The sequence below is a fragment of the Dasypus novemcinctus genome, chromosome 3, assembly GCF_030445035.2.
Source record: "Dasypus novemcinctus isolate mDasNov1 chromosome 3, mDasNov1.1.hap2, whole genome shotgun sequence".
In the NCBI taxonomy this organism is placed as follows: Eukaryota; Metazoa; Chordata; class Mammalia; order Cingulata; family Dasypodidae; genus Dasypus; species Dasypus novemcinctus.
The window spans coordinates 40,910,226-40,933,401 of record NC_080675.1 but is presented as its reverse complement, the minus strand read 5'-3'; the positions used below and the strand labels follow the sequence as shown (position 1 = coordinate 40,933,401).

Genomic DNA, 23,176 nt, shown 5'->3' with positions numbered 1-23,176 from the left:
TTTTAAAAAATTAAATAAAAAAAATTTAAATATATTTTTTATTTTTTTTGAAAGATACCTAGATTACATAAATGTTACATTAAAAATACAGGGGATTCCCATATGCACTGCTCTCAAACCCTCCCACATTTTCCCACATTAACAACATCTTCCATTAGTGTGGTATATTTGTTATAACTGATGAACAGATTTTGGAGCATTGCCACTAAGTGTGGATTACTTACCGGAATTCGATCCTGGGACCTCTGATTTGGAGAGGCGCCCTGCTAATTGCACCACCTCAGTTCCTGGTCTCTGCTGCGCTTCACTTTGTCTCTCCCCTTCGTCTCGTTACATCATCATCTTGTTGCATGACTCACTTGCATAGGCACTGGCTCAACATGCAGGCACTCAGCTCACTGCGTGGGTACTCGCACAGGCACTCAGCTCAATGCATGGGCACTGGCTCACTGCACAGGCACTAGCTTGCCATGTGGGCACTCAGCTCACCACGTGGGCACTTGGCTCGCCACACGGGCACCCACATGGGCACTTGGCTCACCGTGTGGGCACTTGGCTCACAGTGCATACACTCAGCTTACAACAAGGGTACTTGTTGTAGGCATGCTTTCTCTTCTTCTTTTTCACCAGAAGGCCTCAGGGATTGAACCTTAGTTCTCCCATATTGTAGGCGGAGACCTTATCACTTGAGCCACATTAGCTTCCCTAATGGGGCTATCTTGATTGCAGTTGCAGACTCTCTCTGTTCCTTGGGATGGTCATTGTCCACCTCGTTAGTTGTCCTGGGTGAGTTCAATGAACTAGAGATTCAGGGCCCAGCTGGCACATGGACAGCCCAAAGATTTTTTTTTTTAAAGATTTATTTATTTATTTCTCTTCCCTTTCCCCACTCCCCAGTTGTCTGCTCTCTGTGTCCATTCACTGTGTGTTCTTCTGTGACACCGGGAATCAGCGACACTGGGAATCTGTGTTTCTTTTTTTGTTGCATCATCTTGTTGTGTCAGCTCTCCGTATGCGTGGCGCCATTCTTGGGCAGGCTGCACTTTTTTTTTTGTGCTGGGCGGCTCTCCTTATGGGGTGCACTCCTTACACGTGGGGCTCCCCTACGCGGGGGACACCTCTAGGTGGCTCAGGACTCCTTGCGCGCATCAGCACTGTGCATGGGCCAGCTCCACAGGGGCAAGGAGGCCCGGGGTTTGAACCGCGGACCTTCCATGTGGTAGACGGACGCCCTAACCACTGGGCCAAGTCCGCTTCCCGAGCCCAAAGATTTAAGTCTCTTGGATGAACATCTATCAGTTCTAGTATTAACTATAGCTTAAAATAGAAGGTGCAAAAGAGCCATGTGTAGGAAAACCACAACTGAGTCCAACTCTGTCACACTGGGGAGCACAAACCCCAAAGCAGGGCCCACTGGCAGGGCACCAACTCATGAGCTATCTGCCCTGACCATAGTCCCTGGGTGTCTCCAGAGCCCTCAGGAGCCCTATTATTTGGGGTAGTGTCTAATTTGGCAGTCAATGAGATCCTGCTGAGCTGTGCATAAGCATAATTGGAACGACCTCACAACTCACTTTGAAGTCTCTTAGCCATATAAACTCATTTGTCTTTACCTTTTCCCCTTTTGGTCAATGTCTTTTTCCAGTTGCATTGCTAGTTGTTGCTTGGTAGTAATCTCTCAGTGCCAGGAAGGCTCATCCCTGAGAGTCATGTCCCATGCTGGGGTAAGTTATTACATTTATATGCTGAGTTCAGCTTAGAGAGAGGCCACATTTGAATAACAAGGAGGCTCTTGGGGGTACCAATAAATTCTTAATTTCAGACATTGTATTTTTCAGGTCTAGAATATCTGCATGATTTTTTTCTAGACTCCAAATCTCTGTTGAAATTCTCCATCTCTTCATCCATTTTGCCCATCTTTCCTCTAACATTTTCTTTATCATATTTATATTTAAAGTCCCTGTCAACATTTGGATAATACTGTAGGTCAAATCAATATTGCTTTTTCCTTTTTTATTACTAGCCGCATATTCATGCCTCTTAATTTCAAATCTCTCAAAGGTAAGACCCACTGGGTGTGCATTGTAGGCCTCTTCCTTTAAATTGAAGTTTCCAGGAGAATGCAGATTTTATTTGGCCTTTCTGATCTAGCCTCATCCTCAGAGATAGCCCTCTTAAGGTTTTTCTGGCAGGTCTCTTGCTCAACACTGCTCTGCATATTCTGTCCTTTGAAGGTTTTTAGCTTAGCTCTTTATCCTCCCTTCCTATGCAGGTTCAAAATCTGGCAAACATTCTTTGGTGACAGGTCTCTCCAACTGCACTCAACAAATGTTCTGTGGGGAATTCTGGCCATATGTTTGGGGTACTTCTAGATTCCAATCTGTTACATCAGCCTATGTGGCCATCAAAACTCTTCAAACTGAGAGTGTCTGCAACTGCAAGCAAGATAGTTCCATCCATCTGCCCCATGGGATCTAACCCCTTTCTCAATTAGAAACAGAGTAGGCATCACCATCCACAAATCCTCAAGATTGGGAAAGGAACAATATACTAAAGTAGACTTATTATTATTCTATTATATACTTATTATTATTCTAGCAATGGAAGAATTTTTATCATTATGTAAAGGCAGTGGCCACCAAAGATTCTGAGGGGAGACAGAGGAAATAATAGGTGTAATACAGGAGCATTTTCAGGACATTGGATTTGTCCTGCATGACATTGCAATGATGGATATATATATTTTGTCATAACCTACAAAATTGTGCAGGATAGAGTGTAAACTATAATGTAAACTACAGTCCATGGTTAGTAGCAATGCTTCAATATGCTTACATCAATTGTAACAAATGTAGCACACTAATGAAAGATGTTGTTAATGTGGGAAAGTGAGAGAAGGGGAGAGGGTGGGACATATGCAAATCTGTTATTTTTTATATAACATTTATGTAACCTAAAGCTTCTTTTAAAAACTCTTCTGATTTCCTTTGACCAAAGAAATATGTCTATGGTAGCCCAGTCTGAAGCCTGTTCCCAGACTCACAGATGACTCTAGGAAAGAAAATAACCAGCAACCTCTGCTTAGCTAGGAAAGGCTCTTTCCTCTCAGGAATTTTAGCTGTTCTTGTATACTTTGTTGCCATAGCTCTCTGACATCTTTTAAAATCTGGATTTTGTCATTTTTAAAATAGTTATTGCAGTGGGAGCAACCTGCTTCATTCTACATAAAGTCAGAACAAGGACATTTTTAATAGGAATTTTATTTATTTATTTATTTTTAAAAATTATTTATTTTTTAAAAAATTACATTAAAAAAATATGAGGTCCCATTCAACCCCCCCACCCCCATCCCCCACTCCCCCCACCGCAACACTCTCTCCCATCATCGTGACACATCCATTGCACCTGGTAAGTACATCTCTGAGCATCACTGCACCCCTAGTCAATGGTCCACATCATAGCCCACACTCTCCCATGTTCCATCCAGTGGGCCCTGGGGGGATCTACAATGTCCCGTAATTGTCCGTGAAGCACCACCCAGGACATCTCCTCGTCCCGAAAACGCCTCCACATTTTATGTCTTTCTTCTTCTCCCTTGAAATCATATTTGCACTTTATTTGCCCCGGAATTTCTACCTAATATAATTTTATGTTTAACAGTTTTTTATTTTAAAAATTCCATATTTTTCATCAACAAAAATAAAACACAAAGTTTTTATCAATACCTAATACATATAAAAAGAAGCAATTTATTGTAAGTGCATCCCTTAAGAAGATAAGGGAGGAATGGGGATTCAGGTTTGGCCCTTTGATTAAATGATGCTTCAGATTTCTTTGGCACCTTGTAAGTTTAACATCTCAGGGCAATGTACCATGCTAAAATTCAAATGGTAATAATTTTTTTTTTTTAAATAAAGTAGGAGAAGGACAAATGGGAAGGAAAATGGGTGTTTTCTGAGGAATATCAATTTTATGAAAGAGTACTTAGGGAATTTAAAAATTTGGAAATGGATTCTTTTAAACTAGCTGTGCCTGTTCAATCCTTGGAAAGTACAGGTAAACATTTCTCAGTTTTAATATTGCAATTCCAGACTTCCGGCAAGATGGTGGCTGAGTGAGCTTGCCTTGCCGTCTCTCCTGGGAAGAGGCAGCTGGGCACCACTGGAGGTTCTCCGGGACCAGGCTTTTTCAGGATTTTTTCAGGGCAGGAAGTGTCTGGACATCGATTTGGTGGGAAGGTAACGGAAAGGACTGGACTATAAGATATAATTTGGGACTTTTCAGGAGGGGGAGGCAAGATGGCGGCTGAGTGAACTTCCCGGTTACTAGCTCCTGGGGGGAATCGGCTGGGAGGCGTCGGAGACTCTTTGGGACCGGCTGTCTCGGGATTTTTCCTGGTCTGGAGGTGTCTGGACATCGATTTGGAGGGAAGGTAACAGAGAGGATCCATCTGTGAAATATACACGGAGATCCCAGCTACGTGTGGAGGACTCCCTCCTTGGGTAGGCGGAGCCGAGGCAGCTAGCACCGCGGCGGGTGGCGGGCGGGAAAGCCAAGCCGCGCTGTGCCGCGGCAGGCGGCGGCTGAAGGAGACAAGCCCAGCCGAGCCTAGCCGAGCCTAGCCGAGCCTAGCCGAGCTGCGGCGGGCAGCGGGCGGGAGAGCCGAGCCGCGCTGCGCCGCAGCGGCGGGCGGTGGGCGGGGAAGCCGAGTCCGGCCGAGCCCGGCTGAGCTGCAGCGGGCGGGGGGGCCGAGCCCAGCCACGCCGCGCCGGGCGGCGGGCGGGAAAGCCGAGCTCAGCCGAGACCAGCCGAGCCGCGGCGGGCGGCGGGCGGGGGACCTGAGCCCAGCTGAGCCCAGCCGAGCCTGGCGGCGGGGTTTCTGTTCTTTGTTTTTTTTTTTATTTTTTTATTTTTTGTTGTTCTTGTTGTTCTTTTTTTTTTTTTTTTTTCAATCCTCTCTTTCTTGTCCACAATATTCTTCTTATACTATTTTACCTTAACAATACAATAGGTCCTACAGGAAATACCTCACATTTGCTGGGTTTCCTCACCCTCCACTGCCTCATTTCTCTGTGAATAGATTTAGCCTATCTACACTATCCCCTTTCCCCTACAACTTGATATCCTCCACCATCTGCTATCTCTCCTATATTCCATCTCCCTTTCTTTGATCCACAAAGTGTCTAACTCTTAATTTCTAATACCTTTGTTTAGTTTTCCATCTGGTATTCGTCCCTGAAACTATTACCTTTCTTTTCTCTTTCCCTCTCTCACGAAAACAATAGCCTCTTAGTACGTACCACATTCCTCCCATATTCAGTCGTCTACCTCATTATAGGTACTTTCCTACTACTATAACTCTACACAATTTACATGATCTAACCTCCATCCTCCCAGAACTCATATTGTTGCGTTGTAAACATATATCACCAATACTACTTCACACTTTTTCCTTCCTTACACAATTGACTTTCCCCAGCACTAATACTTTCCTTTAAAGTGAGCTTAACTAGCAATAAGAAATTGGAATAAGAAGAACAAAGTGACAAAGAGAAGATATAACACTTACGCAAAAACAACAGCTAATTAATCTCCAAGACTAGACAAAGAAGCTAACGAACTGATTAAACCCGTCAAGAAAAAATGTTGACAAGACAGCAACAAAAATCTACAAACCAAACCAGTAATCAGGAAAACATGGCTGAATCCAATCAACAAACTGAAAATCAGGAAGGGGGGCAGGACTTCGCACAAGCAATGAAAGATCTCAGAACATTTATCACCGACAAATTTGATGAAGTAATGAAAGAGGTTAACAGCGTGAAGACAACACTTGGAGGGGAAATTGCAGACATGCGCAAAAAAATAACAGATATGATGGAAATGAACACCACAATTCAAGAAATCAAAAATACACTTGCAGCAAATATCAGCAGACTAGAAGAGGCAGAGCAGAGAATTAGTGATGTGGAAGACAGTGCATTGGAAATCAAACAGATAGTAGAAGTGGTCAATAAAAAGGTAGAAAAAATCCAGATAGGACTTAGGGACCTGAATGATAACGCAAAACGCTCAAACATACGTATTATAGGCATTCCAGAAGGAGAAGAGAAGGGAAAGGGGTCAGAAGGACTGTTGCAGGAAATAATGAATGAAAACTTCCCAAATCTACTGAAAGAGACAGATGTACATATCCAAGAAGCACAGCGCACTCCACTGGTCATAAACCCCAACAGGCCCACCCCAAGACATATACTTGTCAAATTATCCAATGCTCAAGACAAAGAAAAAATTCTAAAAGCAGCAAGAGAAAAGAAAACCATCACATACAAGGGAAACTCCGTAAGATTAAGTGCTGATTTCTCATCTGAAACGATGGAGGCAAGAAGGCAGTGGTATGATATAGTCAAGGTACTAAAGGAAAAAAATCTCCAACCAAGAATACTCTATCCAGCTAAACTAGCATTCAAACATGATGGAGAGTTCAAAATATTCACAGATAAACAGAAACTGAAAGAGTATATCAACAAGAAACCTCCCCTTCAAGAAATTCTTAAGGGAATTCTGCAGGAAGAAAGGAAAAAACAGGACAGTCAGAGATGGAGGAGAGTGTAAAAGCAACAAGAAAGACAAAAATAGAAGGGGAAAATAAAATAATACAAACAAAATATAACAAACACAAATCCAACCAAAATATGGCTACCATAAATAACTCTCTAAACGTAATAACACTGAATGTCAACGGATTAAACTCACCTATCAAAAGATTCAGACTGGGACACTGGATAAGGAAATACGACCCATCTATATGCTGCCTACAAGAGACACATCTTAGACCCAGAGACTCATGGAGGTTGAAAGTGAATGGCTGGAAAACAATCATACAAGCAAACAACAACCAAAAAAAGGCAGGAGTAGCTATATTAATATCAGACAAAATAGACTTTAAATGCGAAACAATTGTGAGAGACAAAGAAGGATACTATATTTTAGTGAAAGGGACAATTTGTCAAGAAGATCGAACAATCATAAATATTTATGCTCCTAACAAGGGCGCCTCTAAATATGTGAGGCAAACGCTGGAAAAACTAAGTGAAAGAATAGATGCATCTACAATTATAGTGGGGGATTTTAATACACCACTATCAACTCTGGACAGAACATCTCAAAAGAGAATCACTAAAGAAACAAAACATTTGAACAGTATATTAGAAGAGCTGGATCTAATAGACATATATAGATCATTACACCCAAACACAGCAGGATATACATTTTTCTCAAACGCACATGGAACATTCTCCAAGACTGACCATATGCTAGGCCACAAAGAAAGGCTTAATGAATTCAGAAAGATCGAAATCATACAAAACAATATCTCTGACCACAGTGGAGTCAAGCTGGAAATTTGCAAGGGACAGAGACCCAGACTTCACACGACAATTTGGAAATTAAACAGCACACTCTTAGAAAAACAGTGGGTCAAAGAGGAAATCTCAAAAGAAATCAATGACTATCTTGAAACAAATGATAATGATAACACAACATACCAAAATTTATGGGATGCAGCAAAAGCGGTACTGAGAGGGAAATTTATAGCCATAAATTCATATATCAAAAAAGAAGAAAGAGCAGAAATTGAAGAATTAACTGCACATTTGAAGGAATTAGAAAAACAACAACAAAGTAACCCAACAGGAAGAAGAAGGAAGGAAATAACAAAGATAAGAGCAGAACTAAATGAAATAGAAAATAAGAAAGCACTTGAAAAAATAAACAAGACCAAGAGCTGGTTTTTTGAGAAGATCAACAAAATTGACAAACCTTTAGCGAGACTAACAAAGAAAAAAAGAGAAAAGATGCAAATACACAAAATAAGAAATGAGAAAGGTGATATCACCACTGACCCCACAGAAATAAAGACTATCATAAGAGGATACTTTGAAAAACTATATTCCAACAAAAATGACAATTTAGAGGAAATGGACAAATTCCTAGAAATACATAAGCAGCCCATACTGACGAAAGAAGAAATTGATGATCTTAACAAACCAATCACAAGCAAAGAGATAGAATCAGTCATTAAAAATCTCCCAACTAAGAAGAGCCCAGGGCCAGACGGCTTCACAGGTGAATTCTACAAAACATTCCGGAAAGAACTAACACCAATCCTGGTGAAACTTTTCCAAAAAATCGAAACAGAAGTAACACTGCCTAATTCCTTCTATGATGCCAACATTACCCTAGTACCAAAGCCAAACAAAGACACCACAAGAAAGGAAAATTACAGACCAATTTCTCTAATGAACCTAGACGCAAAAATACTTAACAAAATACTTGCTAATCGTATTCAACAACACATTAAACGAATTATACACCATAACCAAGTGGGATTTATCCCAGGTATGCAAGGATGGTTCAACATAAGAAAATCAATCAATGTAATACACCATATAAACAGATTGAGAGAAAAAAACCACATGATTATATCTATAGATGCAGAAAAGGCATTTGACAAAATACAGCACCCCTTCCTGATAAAAACACTCCAAAAGATCGGAATACAAGGAAACTTTTTGAACATGATAAAGAGTATATATGAAAAACCTAAAGCCAACATTGTTTACAATGGCGAAGTCCTGAAATCCTTCCCTCTAAAATCAGGAACAAGACAAGGATGCCCATTGTCTCCGCTCCTATTTAACATTGTCTTGGAAGTACTGGCTCGAGCACTGAGACAAGAACCAGATATAAAAGGCATTCAAATTGGAAGGGAAGAAGTCAAAATTTCATTATTTGCAGATGACATGATCCTATATATAGAAAACCCTGAGAGATCTTCAACAAAGCTCCTAGAACTCATAAATGAGTTTAGCAAAGTCGCAGGTTATAAGATCAATGCGCAAAAATCAGTAGCATTTCTATACACCAATAATGAGCAAGATCAGGAGGAAATCAAGAAACAAATACCATTCACAATAGTAAATAAAAAAATCAAATACTTAGGAATAAATTTAACTAAAGAGGTAAAAAACTTATACATCGAGAACTATACAAGATTGTTCAAGGAAATCAAAGAAGACCTAAATAAATGGAAGAATATTCCCTGTTCATGGATAGGAAGACTGAATATTATTAAGATGTCTATCCTACCAAAACTGATCTACACATTCAATGCAATCCCAATAAAAATCAACACAGCCTTCTTTAAGGAACTAGAAAAACTAACTATGAAATTTATTTGGAATAAAAAGAGGCCCCGAATAGCCAAAGACATATTGAAAAAGAAAAACGAAATAGGAGGAATCACACTTCCTGACTTCAAAACATACTACAAAGCTACAGTAGTGAAAACAGCATGGTACTGGCATAAGGAGAGACACACAGACCAATGGAATCGAATTGAAAGTTCAGATATAGAACCTCATGTATATAGCCATATAATATTCGATAAAGCCACCAAACCCTCTCAACTGGGAGAGAATGGCCTATTCAACAAATGGTGCCTGGAGAACTGGATAGCCATATGTAGAAGAATGAAAGAGGATTACTATCTCACACCTTATACAAAGATCAACTCTAGATGGATCAAAGACCTAAATATAAGAGCCAAGACCATAAAGACCTTAGAAAGCAGTGTAGGGAAACATCTACAGGACCTTGTAATAGGAAATGGCTTCATGAATATCACACCAAAAGCACGAGCAGCAAAAGAACAAATAGATAAATGGGACTACCTCAAAATTAAAGCCTTCTGCACCTCAAAGGAGTTTGTCAAGAAAGTAAAAAGGGAACCCACACAATGGGAGAAAATATTTGGCAACCATATATCTGATAAGAGACTTATAACTTGCATATATAAAGAACTCATATATCTCGAAAACAAAAAGATAAACAACCCATTTAAAAAATGGGAAAAAGATTTAAACAGACACTTCTCCAAAGAAGAAATACAAATGGCTAAGAAGCACATGAAAAAATGCTCCAAATCCCTAGCTATCAGGGAAATGCAAATCAAAACTACAATGAGATACCATCTTACTCCCATAAGATTGGCAGCCATGAAAAAAACAGTAGAATACAAATGCTGGAGAGGATGTGAAAAAAGGGGAACACTCATCCATTGCTGGTGGGAATGCAGAAGGATCCAACCATTCTGGAGGACAGTTTGGCAGTTTCTCAAAAAATTATCCATAGATTTGCCATATGACCCAGCAATACCACTGCTGGGTATATACCCATCAGATCTGAAAACAAGGACACAAACCGATATATGTACACCAATGTTCATAGCAGCATTGTTCACCATCGCCAAAAGTTGGAATCAATCCAAAAGTCCATCAACAGATGAGTGGATCAATAAAATGTGGTATATACACACAATGGAATACTACTCAGCTGTAAGAACCAATACACTACAATCGCACGTGATAACATGGATGGACCTTGAGAATCTTATGTTAAGTGAAGCAACCCAGGCATTGAAGGACAAAAACTATATGACCTCAATGATATGAAATAAGTTAACTGCCTCAGAGAGCTAGAGTCTGGAAAAGTGGCTTACTGGAAATCGGGGGGTGGAGGAAGGATGTGAGTTAATGTCTGTAGGGGTGGAATCTGTGATGAGCTGGGGGTAAGTATGAGCACAAAGAAGGGACAAAATGGGGGCAAGGGGTTACCTTCGGGTGGGGTTTTCTGGGTTTGAGGGGGGCTGGGGATGGGAAGAGGGGTAATATGGTCCAAGAAATAGGTGGGAGGGAGGGGCAACATACAAACATGGGAGAGTGCCAGAAGTTCATTGAGAACTAAATGTTGAGTAAAACGTACCAAAGTATAAATAGGAGGGTCACCTGGTTAGGACACTCAGGGTGTATGGTCTGATGCGGGACGGACTCCGGAGGGAATAGCTGAAGGCTCATTTTGCCAAGGTGGGTTCTACCATCGGGTGGGGTGGACCCATATCCTGGGGAAGACTAATGCCGTTGAATAGAGAGAACTGTATCTCTCGTGAGAAAGGACGGCTCCCAGGGCATTAGATTGGCAGGCGTTGTGGGCCCTAAGGGGAGGGGAAAATGGACGTGCAATGGATAGAACAAAGGTAAATAAGGGGGCAAAAGAGGAGTTATGTGAGAGTACACGAGGATGAATATAAAACAGCTAATATTACACCAAAAACATATAGGGGACGACAGACTAATAATGAAAACCATAAGACAAAACATAGGATAACTAAAAAATTTAGAAAACTGTACAACCTAAAGTATGGACCACATAGTAAGCACAAATGTTACCTTGTTTGAAAACTATAGTTTCGGAATCTGTACATCAGTTTCAGGAAATATGATATGAATAAGTTAAAAGATTATTGCTGTGGAAGGGAAAAGGTTTTATGGTGGATCTGGGGAAATACTGTATATTGTATATATGAATTTTGGTGATCTAAGACTCTTCTGAAGCTGACATTATGTTGGGATTCACTTTACGGGAAGTTTTGGATCAGAGTGGTTCAACAATGGCAGCAGAGGAATACTGATATGGGATGTTATTGACAGGATATATATGGTTGACAGGGAGTTATACAGGGCATATGCCCAGGGTATATGGTAATGTCTATATATACTCATAGTGGAAACAATTAAAAACAACAGCTGGGGGGGTACTGGGCTCCTGGCCGGGGGGTCACTGTTGTGGGCCCTGGGAGAGCAGCGGCAATCCTCCAGGTGCAACGGCAAGAACCAGGAAGGAAGGAGGGCCCAACAGTGGGCTCTTGATACTAATGGCTACACTTTTGAGCCTATGCACCTGCAATAAGAACAAGGCCTAGAGTAGCATTGTGCCTGGGGGTTTCCTCCTGACAGCCTTCATGTTACTCAAATGTGGCCACTCTCACAGCCAAACTCAGCGTGTAGATGTGATGCATTCCCCCCAGCGTGGGACACGACACCCGGGGATGAGCCTCCCTGGCACCGAGGGATCACTACCACATACCAGCTGAAGAAGCAACTAGAAAATGACCTTGAATTAAAGATTCAATGCGGAACAGCAGAATATACCTGTCTACATATAATAACATGACTTCGGGAAGCGGTTTGACCTAATGTAAGGGGGAAATGGAAAGGAGAAATGAGATTATAAGGCTGTGAGTCTCTAAAAAAGAGTCTGGAGGTTGTCAGAAGGAATACCCCTATGTACAACTGAACAGAGTCTAAGAGACAGATAAGGTAGATACAACCCCAGGTATTGGTTCTTTTGAGGGATAAAGAGACCCACGGGTTCTATGGTCATGGCAGAAGGGGTTCACTGCCATGACAGATGGCCCTTCTTTGGAGCTGGTGTTTCTGCGTGATGGAAATGGACTCAGAGGGGATCTCTTTTCACAAGACTTGCATGCTACTTTATTGGAATTGTAGTTGGTGCTGAGTTTAAGATATATGTAGGGGATTTGAATCTCTGGACTGATAATATGACACCCAGGCCCAGAGCCTCAACAGACTTCAGCTCCTACACTTTGACTTATTGGACTTACTCCACTCAGCTAACATGGAGTTGAAGAAGGTCAACCACCACAACATGGAGCCTAGAGTGTCTACAACTAGAAGCGGGAAGAGTGCATCCAGTACCCATGTGGAATCTAAGCCCTCACTTGACATAGGTGTGCAATGGACACAACCAATCCAATGTCCACAGAGGAAATGTGAAATGGGTGTGGAACGGTAGCCATGGGGGCTGCTGGGTGTGGGGAACGGGAGGAAGAGATGAGATGTGGAGGCGTTTTCGGGACGTGGAGTTGTCCTGGATAGTGCTTCACGGACAATTACGGGACACTGTAGATCCCCCCAGGGCCCACTGGATGGAACGTGAGAGAGTCTGGGCTATGATGTGGACCATTGACTATGGGGTCCAGTGATGCTCAGAGATGAACTTACCAGGTGCAATGGATGTATCACGATGATGGGAGAGAGTGTTGCTGTGGGGGGAGTGGGGGGCGGGGGCGGTGGGGTTGAATGGGACCTCATATATTTTTTTAAATGTAATTAAAAAATAATAAATAAATATTTAAAAAAAAAAATATTGCAATTCCAAATCACCTATCAGGTCCCTGCCAACCCTGAGATTGCACAATTGTCTGCTTATGAAGTCAGCCTCACAGTAGCCCTTCTAAACTACTAAAAATCACCATGCCCTAAATCAGTACAGAAATCAGCAGTGACAGGAAAAACCTACATTCCTATTGTTCATTCTTTCCCCTTTTCTCTTTATTCAAAAAAAGGATTTGAGAGAGCAGTCTACTATTTTAAAAGTCAGGTTGACTTGTGTGCCCCGAAAGGAGAGACGCCCAGCGCGGAAAATGGTGCAGCTTGCCCAGGAATGGCACTGCACACGTGGAGAACTGATGCAGCAAAATGACGTAACAAAAAGAGACACAGATTCCCGTGCAGCTGACAACAACAGAAGCGGACAAAAGAAGAACATGCAGCAAACAGACACAGAGAACTGACAACTGAGGCGGTGGGGGGGTAGGGAGAGAAATAAATAAAATAAATCTTTAAAAAAAAAAAAGCTTTCAAGATCAGGTAAAAGATAAAATTCATCCCAAGGATTATTTCTGCAGCTAATCAAGCCAGGATTTATGGGGGTGGAAGACCTAGAAAGCAATATGTCTTAAATACAGAACTGCCTCTAGTGCTAGAACATCACTGTTCAGATAGACTGCTGCTGTCCCATCTGGTTTTGTTTCAAAGGTAAGCTGCTTCACTCATGCTTTCCAAATTCCAGAAGGGTAAAAAAGCCTTTGGTAACTTGTTTAGTAACCAGACCACTTGTTTAGTAACCAGACCACAGCATGGTTATACCAAAAGTGGGCCTCAATAAATTTTTTGAAAGGCAGATGTTTGGTAACAATATTGTTAATTCTGCGATAGGCAAAGCCAACAACTTCCTTAAACTGAATTCTAGACATATTTTGGGTAATAACCTTGGCATAGGCCTCTAATTCTTTCCTAATGGCCATTTTCCAGTTTGATGCCATAAATCACCCAGAGCAGATGGCTATATTTATGAACTGTCCTGAGAATAAAATACAGGCCTTGTTCTACCAGTAGAAAGCAGCCAACGTTAACACCCAACTGAGTGTGTGAGGACACTATTGTCAAGAATAGACTGAAGAATGATCCATGTTGTCTGAGAGCTCAGATGCCCTAGAACCAAATATATGGAAAGCTACAGGCTTTGCTCAGAATACATCTAGAGCACATGCAGAAATAATTCTTCCTAGGTGTTTTGCTGTTTGCTGAACCCCAGATCAGCCAGGCCCCAGGGAATGTATCTGTCTATCAACAGAGAAAGCCTCCCATTAATTAAAAATCATCAGAGAGGCCTCAGGAAAGTAGCGGTTCTAACAACTGATTGTACAGCAAGAAGCAGGAATGTGGAAATGAAAAATACAGGAGAAGCATGTTAAAGCAAGATAAAAAATATTACAGGTATGAAATGGGAGAGGAGGAAATGGACACTAAGAAGATCTGTGAGGTCTAAAGAAGGGATCGTAGGAGGATAAAGTCTGAGCATCATGTCAGTGCTATGTGGGAAGGTGATAGTTAAATCTGGTTTCTAATTTTTATTTTAAAATTTCCTTTGGTCACCTTTCCAATAAATTGTTCATTATATTCAAAGAGAAACATCTTCCTCTATTGCTACAGATCTGCCCGTTCAGGGCCTCAGCATGCTAAAAGTCGACAGAGCCAACATTATTACCAAGTTCATACTAAGGATATACTCACCTGCTTCTGGATCTGCAGGAATTCTCCACATGTACAGGTTGAAATCATCAGAGCCTGAAAGGATGTACTGTTGGGCCAAAAAAATTATATTTATTATTTAAATATATTTATAAATATAACTACTTCTCTATCTATTTAGAGATATTTTAAAAATAAACAAGATAAAATATATACTCATAAGGCACCATACCACAAATATCCCCATAAAAATACTTGTAAATCCAAGGGCTCATTGGCTAATAAGAGGAAATAGAAGGCAGAAGAGAGCATGGCCTATGATTAGCTTTTTAGAACATCACTACTGAGTTTAGACTAGTATTGGTATCAATGTATATGAGTATAAAAAGGACCAGAATCCACTGCTTCCAGTTTGTCATCAAAATAAGATGAAAAACCATGAGAAGTAGCTAGAATCCAAGGGGTGGAGTGGGGGTTAGGCTGAACTGATTTGGAGGTTTTTCTATTCCTGAATGTAATGGTTCTGTGAGTTCTCAGAGAGTCTTATGGGGAGAGAGAGTCTTGGATTATATGATCATAGGATATCCTGTCATAATCTGTTTCTGGGAATGAGTAAGAGCAGACATTCTGAAAAGGAATAGTGATTGTTTTAACTTGTAACTCATGTCCGAGGCAAATGACAAACTGCTTTAGGGGGAGAAACAGCCTTTCTAAATCTACCCATGAAGATTTTCTACCCATGCATAGGGGATTATCATAATTTACAGCTTCTTTAGCTGTGAACTGAAGAATAACCTCTCAGCTCACTGACAAAATGATATTTCCACTGGATCTAGATTAATGATTAAAGATGCCGCAAGCCACCTTCATGCTGAATTTGTGCATCCCAATCCTAGGGCAGAGAGAAGACGGACTTTGGAGTCAAACCTAGACATGAATCTGACATTTTCTAGCTATTGATTCATGAACATATTAAACTTTCAAGCCTCCATTTTTTAATCAATAAAATGGGAATATGATTATAATCCGATTTAATTTCAGAACGATTCCCAATAAATTACCTAGCTCTGTGTGTGGTATGCTATATTCATTCCCTTCCTTTCTATTTGGATAGGGAGAGTAAAAACACCATCTATTAGCTGCTCTGGATATTCTTTCTTATGAAATACAGGATACCTAACAAAGATATTTCTCCTTAAGCACAAAGGACATTCTCAGGCTCATGGACCCTCTCTTAAGGGTTTACCACTCACTTTATCTTCAAAGCTTAAGAGGATTAATTAAAGCTCTCAAGGTCTTGCTTAGAGAGCCCAAGCTAGGAGCTTCCCAGAGAGCTTTTATGCAAGGCCAAGCACACTGAACTTCCCTGTTGTCAGCTAACATCTTGAAGCCGAAAGCCACTGCCAACCCAGCCACCAGTTAGTGTCAGGGGCATAAGCAATCCCCTTTTATGTGTCAGCTTTGAACTGCTTGATCCCAAGAAGATGGGACACTAAGCCTTATCTATTCTAATGAGGACTCATAAAAGCATTATTTAACAGCAACAAGTGAGCAATTCTGAGAAGTTGTTTATTTCTAAAGATTAACAAAAGTGTTTTATTTTAAGTTGAAGTCAGCATTCCTTCCAGCCTTTTGGACCCATCAGTTTATTTGCCTAGAAAAAGATAAAACTACAATTTTCTAAAGAAAACTTACTTAAAAATGATACTGACAACAATTCCAAAAAGTGTTTTAAGTCCAATATGCATACAATACTTTACTAAATACTTTGCAATCATTTTAAAACCAATTTACCAATCTTTAGAACACTTGTGAGGAACATGAGAATGGAGTCAAAGATGAAGAAAATGCTAGCCACAGGTGTTGCACAGCTTCCCACCCATAGCCCACATCACAGGGGCTACATGATTTGTCCCAGGGCACAGTGAAAAAAGCAATAAAAAATAAAAAAGGAAAAAAGCAATGGGTTCAACTCAGTTTCCTCATTTGCAAAATGAAAAAATTGGACTTGCTGCTCTCTGAGGCTCATTTGATTCTAAGACTCTATGACATGACTATTCTGTGAAGGAATGGTGGAAGATGGAACAAAGCTGAAAGTTCCTTAGCTGCCAGCCCATGATTCATTTGACAAGATACTACATAGATATGCTCAAGATAAGGAAATTCAAAGACTAATCCCATTACACTTCAATTAAAAATTTCCCCTTAAAACAGAAGAAAAAAGATGAAGCTTCATTGCCCTCACTTTTGGATCCATCCAGTAACTCCCTGCAGTTTATGACACTAGCCTGGTTGAAGTTAGGAAGTTAGAATTCAGGAGCCCAAGGGTTGTCTTCTCATGGCCTGCTTGACAAAATGGCCTACTAGCCAGTGGGAAAGGTTCATCCATTTCACACTAACTGAACATTTATCTCATATGCCAGGCACTCTGGTGATTACAAAGATGTGTAAGGGGACACATGAACTTCCAATGAGCTTAAATCAAGTAGAAATATGAATGAACACACAGGTACACAACTATGATGCCATGAAGTAGAAATGCTAGGTGCCATTAAGAGGGATAAGTTATCAGGTGATTCACAGAAGAGTCAAGGTGAATCTGAGCATTGACTTGGCCTGGGATAAAAGTGGTTTAAAAGGTGAAAGAATACAAGGATCAAAGACAAAGCAAAGAGCTCAATTAGTCTACTGTTTTAACAGAAAAGGGAAGCATGGTCTAGCTTACTTCTTGGTATCCCGCTCATATTCCCCTGGTACCCTGCTCACATCCCTCAGGTCCTTTTGCTTTTTTTACTCTTATCTCCAAAGGTCATCCGTTTATTCCTCTCTGCCTGAGGGCTTTCTCCAAAGTGTAGGAAGGCTGCAGGCTGTTTTGGGAAGTAGCTCTCACCAATGACTGAAGGGAGTTGGTGTATAAATGCCCAGGTTCCTGGTCCCACAGGCGGAATAAACTCTAAGGGATATACTCTACTCCATTTCCCTTCAGGGAAACTTCAATTGTCCACAGTTGCAGATGACTCACTAAAGCACCCTTCCTTTCCTGTCTCACTTCCCTACTCTTCTATTACTGATGCCTGCATTTCCAAATAAAATACTTGCACCTGAATCTTAAATTTGACCTCGCAAATTAAGAGGGGATCAAAAGAACTGCTCCCTAATATTTTATATATATGATATATAACATTCTAACATTCTCATCACTCAACATATCATGTCATGCTCTGTTTAAGAGGCTATACAAAAACTTCATGAAGAATTCATGCTATCCTGTCCCCTCCAAACTAAACAAAAACAATTTTAAATAAAAGAAGAGCAAACCAAATTGGGCTTATCAGAAGTTTTACAATTTCAATGTGAAGAATCAGCATTTTCCTATTTGTTCAGTTATTCACCAGGGCAAAACCATGGAAAGGAAGAAGGGGATTCCCAGACCGAATGCTGACTGAGAAGACTGCCTTAGAAGGAAGAAAACTCTTCCACACAGTTAAGGCCCTTTTGCATGGATTTACTAACAGCTCCTAAAAGATGAGGAAAATGCTTAGAATGTATAGGTTTCCTCTCAGGGATAAGGGAAATTCTTGACCCTCTCTTCCACTTGGAACTGCTCTTCCACCCACCACAAGGGAACAGCTGAAATGACTTCCAAGGAGGGGGGTCTTGACCCACTGCTGTCTAGTCAGACTGTTTAAGTGTTCACACACTGGAATCACGAACTGCCCTGAGGAATTCATTTATGCATTTCATGCTTGTCTGCTGGGCCCCTTCCAGCATTAAAAGTTGGCTGCCTGAGATACTGCTGATGGTGGAAGAAATAAAAATAAGCTCATTCATTTATTCATTAAGCAAATATTTATCAAATGTCTACTATGTGCTGGGCACTGTTCCAGAGAAGGAAATTCAGAATTATCAAAAGAGACCTTCTCTTTGATCTCATGGAGTTTACATTCTATTGGATGGGGAGAGGAAAAACAATTATATACATATACATATGTGAGTAGGGCATGGGAAGAGGAAAAAATTTTTAAAAAACACAAACTATATATATATAATGTGTCCAGTGATAATAAATGTTAAAAAGAGGAGAATTAAATAGGTTAGCTTTATGGAGTACTGGGGGTGGAGTTGGTTAATTTCTTTTTTATTTGGGAGGCCACGGAAGGCCTCTTTGATAATGTGACATTTTGAGCAGAGTCCTGAAGGAAATGAGCGAGCAAGTTATGTGGATATTTCAGGAAGAGGGACCAGAATTCTGGGCTATTTTAAAATATAAGGTAGCCAATAACAGCTTTTTTGCCTTTCTTTCTTTCCTCTTTTTTGAAGATAGGCAGAAACACAGATTATTTTAAGTGTCTGAGTATAGAGATACATTTAACACCATTGGGGCAGTTGGAAAGATTCCTCTCTTCTTAAGTTGTGCTGGAAGGTTCAGCTCTTCCAAGACTTAGGCTAGAGCTTCCACTGAGGCCCTGCTAATGGTTAGTGCTCAAGTTGGATCATAGGGCATTGCAAGTCTTGATTGGTCATCTTACAAATATTAGCTGTGGGCTGCAAGGAAAAATGGGCAAGGAAACAAAAACCAAATAGTGCCAACAACAATCACTTATCAGAAGATACCCAAAGTGCATAGTTACTAAATTAAAATTTATGAAACACAGTCATCATTTGAATTAGCCAGAGGACTGAACTTCATCTCAAGTGGTAAAAGTAGAGGTATGTATAGCTTTCTCTTTCTCTCTTTTCTTTTTTATCTTGATATCTAATTTTAAACAGTAACTGTACTTTCCAGAGTAAAGGGCTACTGGCACGGGTAAAAGAAAGGTTCAGCAGCAGATAGCTCTCTACAAATAGGCAAGCTATAGAAATATAATAGAAAGAATGGTTAACCCATTTTTATTTTAACATTTTTATTCTCCTTCATAACAAAGGACTTCACAACCAATATTCACATTTAAAACACTATTGTGAAAAATCCTAATGATTACTATTTAGCTTTAGAAAAGTAAAACCTAAGGTGTGTGGCCAAGTGGAGACCTCATTTTGAATGATGAGAGGTAAACCATAAATTAAAAACTCCCTTCACAAGAGTCTTTTACCTTATATTCTGAGACTAGGGCAGGGCTCCAAAGAAGGTTTTAGAAACTCTATTATCTAGGTAACAGAGGCCCCACTTCCCAAAAGCTCTGTGTTTTAGGGGAAGTAGAAGACCTGCACGCTATTTCAGATCAGAAAGTAGAAGAATTATTTCATTTGAATTTGGCATTGTAGGTAAGAGGAGTGAAAGTAATGCAAAAATGAACACAAGCTGTTGTGAGGACCCACATCATCCATACTCTGTCCTAGCTGGCCATAAAACTGGAAGGTTAGCCATACGCTGAACCATATCACATTCATTTATTCTGTAGTCCAAGAGAATAGCCTGTTAACTGACTTTATGTGTTCTAATTACTTTAAGTAGAATGAACCTGAGGCCAATGATCAGTGACTTTTTATTTATTGCCACTGTCAGTATGATGGACCTATTAATTTGCTTAAGCATAAGTAAAGATCAACATCTGCTCCTCTCAAGAGATTACAAGAACCACCATTGGCCAAAAACAACAACAATGAAAAAATGATGAACACATTAGTACTTTGTCTCATTTGCCCAGTTATGCTCTGTCCATCCATTAACCTTTCATACCAAAAGAGCCACTTATCTAATACTTCTTACTGTTTGGCAGACTCTTCTGGTATCAAACAACATTGGCAGAACATTACCCCTTTCTTCATCCATTTGCATCATCAAATTATGCATGCTCTCCAGAAAGACCTTTTTTAATTAGTAGAGGCTTTTTGCTAGCTGAATACCCAAGAGCAGCCATACCTTTAAATCGGGGGTTCTTAACAAAGGTTTGTGAGCTTGAATGGAAATTCAAAAACACATTATTCTTATGAAGGCATGTTGGTGTGAGTGTGATATATTTATTAAATAATACACAGTATAGTGTGGACTTAGTAAGGGGGCTGTGGTTTTCACCTGACTGGTAAAGGGGTCCATGGAACAAAAAAGGTTAAGAACCCCTACAAATATTACAAACCACCTTTGTAGAGCCACCCAAGTCACAAGGAATTTTCAGTGACTTGAAGACTCAAGAAAAGGTCTAAATTTTGGCCTGCCATAACAAAACCACTTTCTAAGGAAAAAAATCAAATGTGTTAGCATCCTCAAGCAAAGCAACTATTTCTCTCTCTCTATCTTTGTTTATGCCTAATGGTTAAGCAAACAAACAAACAAAATTTTGAACATAGGTAACTCCCTTTCAATTAAAGTCTAAGGCCTACTTGGGTTTAGAAATATGGATATAAACAAAACATGGCCAAAAAAAAAGAAAAAACAAAACCCAAGTTAAAAAGAGAAAAAAGTGCTATAGAGAGGGGCAAGCTATCTATAAACAGAACATAATAGATTTCTAAGAATTCATGCCCCTTAACAGGACCTTTGCTAACATAGAAGAAACCTCTCTGCTTAATCTCTCTCTCTCTATGTATATATATACACATGCACGCATATGTGTGTGCATGTTTGCACAGCATTTAATATTCCCCAACATCTGCTGATGAAGAAGGAAACATATCAATCAGTTACTATTCACTGAATGCTGATCAACTTAAGAAGTTCTCTCCAAAGGCTCCTTCCAATGTAATTGATTAATTATTCTCCAGTAAATGGTAAGTCTATCTAATTAACTGTATTGATTAGGATAGAAAAACCAGATGGCTCTGTAGCCTGGATCAGTAACAGCAGATAGATAGCCATTTAACATTTAAATCAAATGCAGCTCTTATTTCCTCCTGACCTTTTGTCAGAAAGAAAAAGAATGTGATTGAACAACTTTGTGATGTGCTCTCTAGAAGACTATTCCCAGAAAAAGGGTTTGCTAATTAGTATATAATGTTCATTACACCCAATGCCTGCTACAAGTACCATCCATAATAGAGCAATTTTTCTTTGGAAATGGCCAAAGCCATAGATGGTTTATTTTATTTTTACTTTTTATTTATTTACTTTTTGTGTGGTAAGAGGAATGGAATTTCATTGACTCCCAATAAAAGCACACAAATATGCATAACCATAAGATTAACACTTTTTGTATATGTCATGTTATTTTTGTGTCTTTGGATCATTTGCCATTTCACTCCATTAGATTCCTGGAATCCTTTGGTTTATTAAAATAGCCAATCTTTATGGATTCAGAGTAGGAAAAATTCTATTAATAAAGAAAACTTCCATAAATTGTCACATTATCAGTAGGGAAAGAAAAAAAGTTCTAAATCACCAACCACTGCTTTTAACAAAGTAGCCTGCATTACTTACAGATGAATCTTTATTTGGCAAAACTCAGACCTGGGACAGAAGAGGGGCCCCCAACCAAATAGCCTTTGGCAACTAATCACCCCTTTGTGGACCTCAGTTTTTGTATTTGGGGACTGGGAAATGGGAAATAGCATCACCCACTTTAGTCCACACATGAGTAGTTAAACTCTTCATTCAGGCAAAGGTCTTGAACCATTCTGTGGAAGAAACATTACCCTCTGTTTTCTAAACTTGAAGACAATAGAAAAAGAGGCAAAGCTAACTGAAAGTAAAATCTCTAAGGAGGATGGGACCCGTAGAGCAGGAAAGGTTAGATTCTGTTCCTTCATCATTATTGTTATTATTTTTTAAAGATTTATTTATTTATTTATTCTCCCCATCCCCTCCCCCTGCCCCCACCCTGCTGTTTTTGTTGTCTGTATCCATTCGCTGTGTGATCTTCTGTACCTATTTCTCTTTTTGGTTTTTCTCTTCTCATTTTTTCTCCTCTAGGATTCACCAGGATTCAATCCTGGGGACCCCTGATGTGGACAGAAGTTCCCTGTTAACTGTGCCACCTCAGTTCCTGGTTTCTGCTGTGCTTCACCTTGACTCCCCTTCATCTCTCTTTTTGTTGCATCATCATCTTGCTGCATGACTCACATGCACAAGCACTGGCTCGCTGCATAGCACTGGCTCACCACATGGGTACTCAGCTCACCAGACGCCCGGGCACTGGCTCACTGTGCGGATACGCTTTTTCTTCTTCTTCTTCACCAGGAGGACCCAGGGATCAAACCCGGGTCCTCCCATATGGTAGGCGGAAGCCCTATCACTTGAGCCACATCCGCTTTCCCCCTTCATCATTATCAGGGATTTCCTAGTGGAACACAGACTCCTAGCCAGGAACTATGCATTAAAAGAGAACTGTCATGTTGTGTACCAGATCATGTCATTTCCACATGTTCCTAAGAAGAAACTCAGGTCACTTGAGTTGTTTCTTTTCAGCTGAACAATTACAAGCCAGATCCTATCTAGTAGGTCTGTAAATACTCCAAATCTTTTTAAGCTTTCCAAGTTTTAATGCCATATCTGTAAACAGACTAAA

General features: G+C 40.2%; 1 protein-coding gene across 5 annotated transcripts in view; it reads right to left on the bottom strand.

The window, feature by feature from the left end:
- The window catches only part of DCAF5 (DDB1 and CUL4 associated factor 5), a 118,582-nt gene that overhangs the window by 23,863 nt on the left and 71,543 nt on the right, over positions 1–23,176 (bottom strand). For all 5 annotated transcript variants that reach the window (XM_004477318.5, XM_004477319.5, XM_058293224.2 and 2 more), the window contains one exon: positions 14,778–14,844. In XM_004477318.5, coding sequence (XP_004477375.1) covers positions 14,778–14,844 — 67 coding nt within the window. The remainder of the gene's footprint in view (positions 1–14,777; positions 14,845–23,176) is intronic.